Here is a 6,563-nt window from a genome sequence, read left to right on the forward strand (position 1 = left end):
TATATATATATATATATCTATGATGAAAACCCACATTGAAACCGATTACAAGTGACGTATTATTATTTCGTGTTCTACCCTTCTACCCATGAAGTAAGTACTTCATGGACGTTCGCGTGTGTATATAATTTCAATATGGCATCCAGCCCCCACTCTTGTCACGTGACCTATTTTAGTTCACTCTTCCGGGGGCACAGTCCCAGGCGGCGCTGAATGTCCCCTCCTGGTCATTCAGTTCGGAGCGGTTCAGAGCATCCGCCATCTTTTCTTTGTCATTCGCTTATAGACTTTCGGTGATTTCGATCGCGGATTGCAATTTTCGGGGTGATCTTGTTCCTGTACAATCTGTCAACGAAGATCCCGCGATTCTATCACGAGGACCGAGGACGTGACGTTCGAGAAGAAAAGATGAGTTACGGTAGGCCGCCGCCCCGCATCGACGGGATGGTTTCCCTAAAAGTCGACAATCTCACGTATAGAACGACGCCGGAAGACTTGAGGCGCGTGTTCGAGCGATGCGGCGAAGTCGGCGATATTTACATCCCCCGGGATCGCTTCACGCGCGAGAGCCGCGGCTTTGCGTTCGTCAGGTGAGTCCCGATCAACGCCGTGGATACATGCACAAGATACGTCCGCTGTGATGACGGAACGTTTTAATTGATCGTTTCTTATGCCTTATGGGCGATCGGACATTCGGACGGCATCAACGCCAACGATGATGCTGACGTCACGACTGGCGAGCGCGCCAGTTCGCAGTTTCAGCATTTCCACACGCCAAACTCGAACGCTTGGGTATTATAATGCTATTATAATACCCAATACGTATTTTCTGCCGCGATACATTTTCAAACGCGTGTAGTATGAAATAATGGTGAATCTCTTTCGTACAAGAACGATGTCAGCCAATCCCTTTTGCGAAGCTCGCATATTTTATATATATTTCGCAAGCATGGAAAGTTTGGGAGTCGATACGAAAAAATTCATTGCTCTTTATTTTTATATAATTTATATAATCCGATCTGTAAATTAATTGTCGATGCTTTACTGCTCGTAAAATGCAAAATATTTGTTACTTGAAAATGTGTGAAGTTTTAAGAAATTTTTTATTCATCTTGAGCATTAATGAAGCATATGTAACCGAGAATTGGTGTTTGAGCCTGCAATATTCTATGTATGCTATACCTACTTTAAATTGTATGATACTTTAAGTTGAGAAAAACAGGCTTAACTTTTTTAATTGATACATAATAACATGACTGCAATAACAGATTTTGTTCGTAAATTATATTTCTTAAGATACATAAAATAAATTGTTTTATAAATAAATACATAAATAATAAAAATGAATTTGTAATACAATACAATTGTATAAGCAATTTGAAGGAAAAATGATAATTTTTTAAACAGATTTTGTTCCTTAATTATATTTCTTAAGATAGGTATATAAAACATAAATTAAAAAATCTTATGTTGTATAAAATTATTTTTATATATGAATTTATTGCCATTATGTTTAAGCAAAATTATTGAGACTATATTGTATTAAAAAAAAGCATATTTCATTTATACTTCAAAATATACAAAATGTAAGTTTTAATAAATTTGTGAACTGGTTACACTCGTAATAAAAATTTACTAAGTTTCTCTGCTGTAAATTCATACGATTCATTCGGGAGTCAAACGTTCATACACAATAAGATACGTTAACATCAAAGTTTGCATTAACTATTATTCTAATTTTTTCCTTGTATCTATGCAGTAAGTGTTGTAACTTTGACAAAAAGTAAATAGTTTTCAATATGATTGTTCTTGTCCTTAATTTGTCACTGAATCTAAGTTATATTAAAGAATCTCTCGACATTTGCAAAGTTGTTTTTTCTATTGAACGTAGCCAATAAATCGAGTATTTTATATTTATTTCTTGGCAGATTTTATGATAAGCGCGATGCTGAAGATGCATTAGATGCCATGGATGGAAGGTTGTTGGACGGCAGGGAACTCCGAGTCCAAATGGCACGCTATGGACGTCCAACGTCTCCGCATCGTAGCCGTGGAAGTCGTCGTCGTGGAAGGTAGGTTTTCATTGTTTTTATTTTACAGTGTACGTACAATTGATAGAATGAGAGAGAGAGAGAATAATTGATTGGTTTATCAGTGTTTCAAATATTTTATAAGAGAATTTTAATTATTTGTACATACAGATCACGCAGTAGAAGTAGAGACCGCAGGCGTTCGCGATCTCGATCTCGTAGTAGGTCGCGCAGCCGCGACCGAGATCGCAGGCGCTCCTACAGCCGTAGCCGTAGTCGCTCCCGTTCGGACAGCAAGAGCTCGCGCGGCAAATCACGCTCGCGTAGCAAGTCTCAGGACAGGCAAAAAGACAGTCGCTCTAAATCAAGGTGAGAATTATCTCAGTTAATTTCAAGATGATAGAAACCAATCGTGTCCTCACCGGTGTTAAATTGTTGAATTTATCTCTTTCTCATGATTGACCAGTCGTCATCAATTGTGTTTTCAGGGACTGAGCTGATTGAAGAGTGTGCGAGAGGATAAGAATGAGTGCGCGCGTATCCAACGAGTGCCGAATAATCTATGTTGAGATTGAAAAAGAAAAAAGGTATTTCATTACCCTCTATAGCAACACTCGCACGCTTCTTCACGTTCTTCTATCATTTAAATACATACATGTGTTAAACAGATATATATATACTTGAATCGATATTACGTATTTCATCAATTTGAATACGTGATTAGTTTCTCTATAACATGAATATTCCTTTTTTTCTTCTGTGCTTCTTTATTCGCGCTAGTTTCGTTGTGACAACAGTTATCACCGCTCCTGTTTCCCGAAATCAAATGATAAGTAAAATCAATAGATTTCTGCTCCGCGTGACAATCTAACTTTGGATTGTTCTTCATATTTCAATAAGGAATTCTAGTTGATAAATTTTATGGTATAAGACTTATGTATTACGTTTCATAAAATTATGAACCTACATGTATTCATTCGCAATATTTTTTCATCGGCGGAGATTAATATTACAAGTTGAAAGCAAAGAGATCTTTACTAGTATCTATTCCTTACCAGTACATTATAATGTTACGCTGGTAAAACTTAGTACACACTTTCAAACAATATTGGCAAACATTGTTTGCGGATAAAATTTAATTGAAGATTTTAAACGTATTGCAAATAACGAGCATATTATATAACTGAGTTTTTTTAAAGTAAAACTCAAAACTCAGGAAATGAGTGTAAAATGAATGTATTATGTAAATGTAAACTGCTAATATCAGATGAAATTAATATTTTATATTTTCACTAATGTAATATCAATAAGATTGTACGCTCTAAAATTTTCACTTTATTTGACATTAATTAGACAGCCAATTAATATTCCACAAAATTAATTATGCCATTAATCTAATGTTGATTGCCATTTTTTTAAATGTTATTTAACGATTTTGACTGTAATGTCAATAAACTTGTTATTATGTTGACATTAATTAACCAATTAATATTTAGTAAAATTAATTTAATTATTAATCTAATGTTTCCATTTTTTGATATTATTTAGACAAACAATTGATTTCAAATGTGATGCAAAAGTGTTTGTGTATTATAATTTGTTTTAAACTTTCGTAAAAAAAACATTGATGCAACGAGAATACAATAGTGAATAATATAATTTCTATATAAGATAAAATACAAATAAAATTCCTTGAAAGCTTAAATTTTATATTGTAATCATTTTATCAAAAAAAGAATTGAAAATATTTTGATAATTCTCTTAATGTTTATAACTCACAAATAATGTTTGTCAACAATGTCTTTAGGTGTGCGTACTAGGCTCAAGGGAAATTTTTTTTAATAACTGAGAAATGAATTCAAAGTTTTAGGTTTGTTTTCACGCACAACAATACATTTCTAGAAATAAGTTTTGCGTTGATAGGTAATCGTTCATGTAAGTTTGCACATCGTAGATTCATTTGTAATAAAGCGCAGTGAATTGCTGAGAAGACAAAACTGTGTCTACGTATTCTTGTTTTTCCTTTGTGGATTTTAATGAAATAAACGACTTGATCCATCTAGGTTATTTATCAAAATAATTTTTTGATTAAAATGTAACTATTAAAAACTAAATGTATCGTACAGTAGATTTTACCAGAATACAGATCTTTTCCAGGCACTATTAAAATAGCTTATCATTGCTTATTCAGCTTATTACTAACAAGGAAGACAATCACAAACGTCTTATCAGTCTTGTGCAATGGCATTAGTTACAAAATATTTTTAGGTAAAACAAAAAGTAATAAAACTTTTGTACCAGGCATAATTTACTAAGTCGGTATAACGGAAAGAAATAAATTTTTCTTTTAGTATGTATAATTTAATATACATATACATCCGCAGTGTATAAGCAAGAGATAATTTAAGATTATAAAAATGTCCAACATTTTTTTTTAAATATATGTTTCTGAGTTTATATTACACACATGTACACGTTTACATACATGCATATACAAAATACTACTATATATATATATATATATATATATATACATATGTATACATATAATGACATTATTTTATATTAGATACATTTATATATTAAATATATAATATTTATACATAAAATAAATATATAGACACATACGTGTGTATGCGCGCGCGCATATAAAATCGAATATACATGTACAATATATACATATATTCATTTATTTTATACATAAAAGTATCTAATATAAGATAATGTTATGTATACATATACACATATACATACACATATATACATACACACATAGGTCAGAGTAATCCATTAATTTTCTTAAGAATGATTCAAAATAAAAAATGATGATATAGCAGAAATCTATAGTTGCAATAGTATTATTTTTTATAAAATCTTTTCTTTGTTGATACAATTATACATAAAAAAAATTCCATATACATGTATATACATACACATATATATATTTTTTCTTTACATATTAAAAATTAAGAGATTTTATTTATATAAAACTCTTAACATTTAACTATTTTCCATACAGCAAGTACACGCACATGCATACACATACATACACATGTATACACTATTAATGTAAGAACAAAAATCTATTTGCTGGCAATTGGCCGGTTCTTGGAATTGTCGCATCTTTTGGAAATCTAGGAGGCACGAAGCTTGTGTAGATCCTTGGATTCAGAAATGGTTTGCTGCGAGGTATTGAATTAGTCTCTCGCGAAGAATTTAACCACGCGTATTTTATGTAACTGTTACAATCAAAATGCATCTATTTTACATTGTATAGCTATACATTTCAAGAAATAGTAGTGTACACATCTAATATTTATACACAAAAATAATTCGCATATATTTGAGCATTAATCGCGTGAAATACAAATCTGGCGTAAAGATCATATCACATGTATATACGCAAAATGTTTATATTCTATAGATTTAATTTTTTGTGTGAACATATTTCATGTTACAATACGTAAAGCTAATTTTGTAAATTGTTTATTATGGTGCAAGTTACTTTTAAAGATATGTTATCAATTTGTTTTGATTGTAACATGTTCTTTTCGTTCCTATCGATCTATTCGCACTTGTATCCCTACAGCCCCATAAAAAAAAAGTAGAGAAAACTATTCTCACACGGATTCGACATCCATATTCTCTGATAACTAAGTTGTGATTTTATGGTGCCACAGGCGGTGGAAAGGAGTGGCGTGGCGCGGGTGTAGCCGATGATGGGGTAGCTGAGAGTAAGCAGTAAGCCGAGTAGCAGGGGGCTGTAAGCAGTTTGCAGTAGCGAGAGAGAGCGGTGTTGGTGGTGCGGTGCGATGCGGTGCGATGCGGTGCGATGCGGTGCGGTGCGGTGCGATGCGGTCCATTCCGATGCGATGGTCTGGTGATCCGGTGGTTCGTTCAAGGCGGGTTTACAAAAGATCAGGGCGAAAGAGACAGGGAGAGATAGAGAGTGATATCGAGCGGGAGAGGTAGAAAGAGGGAATAGAGATGCCAGTTCAGCTGCAAGTTAAGAAGCATCGCGGGTCTACTACCGACTTCCTCGGGCGTCGTCAGGGGTGCAGTGTTCGGGTTCTAGCATCGCGCGACAGACCATCACCAGACCTCGCGAACAGAGAGACGACTGATTCATAGAACGTCGTATTCATCGATCGATCATCGATAAACGGAGTCACGTGTTCACGGTAAACTATAGTAGATCACAATGCACACATTGTGTGCGAAGTACGGCAGCTCTAAAATGAATTAGAATTAGGAAAGAATATTTTATATCAGTTTACTCTAATGTCATTTAAGGGATTACACCACCTCTGAAGTTTTAAAAGGGTACCTTCAAAGTTTTGATTTTTTTGTGGGTAAATGGATAACTTTATTTAAAATCTGCTTAGAGAACATTATTGTACATATATAAGAAACCAAAAAAATATTTTATTTTTATTATGTCCAAAATGGCGGCACACTAGTCTACACTTGCGGAATCCCTTTTTTTCTATCGGTGTATAGGATTCCAGGCACACGGTTTGACCTTGAACAAAA

At 33.7% G+C, this 6,563-nt stretch overlaps 1 protein-coding gene across 1 annotated transcript; it reads left to right on the forward strand.

Annotated features, from left to right (window-relative positions):
• Positions 1-210: 210 nt before the first annotated feature.
• Positions 211-3,171, forward strand: LOC105454551 (serine/arginine-rich splicing factor 2). The gene is made up of 4 exons (XM_011697225.1): positions 211-590; positions 1,929-2,072; positions 2,202-2,399; positions 2,519-3,171. The coding sequence occupies exons 1-4, from the start codon at positions 409-411 to the stop codon at positions 2,523-2,525; spliced, it is 531 nt and encodes a 176-aa protein (XP_011695527.1). The 5' UTR covers positions 211-408; the 3' UTR covers positions 2,526-3,171.
• The last annotated feature ends 3,392 nt before the right edge of the window (positions 3,172-6,563 follow it).

Source organism: Wasmannia auropunctata, unplaced genomic scaffold (assembly GCF_000956235.1).
Source record: "Wasmannia auropunctata unplaced genomic scaffold, wasmannia.A_1.0 LD335983.1, whole genome shotgun sequence".
NCBI classification, from domain to species: domain Eukaryota; kingdom Metazoa; phylum Arthropoda; class Insecta; order Hymenoptera; family Formicidae; genus Wasmannia; species Wasmannia auropunctata.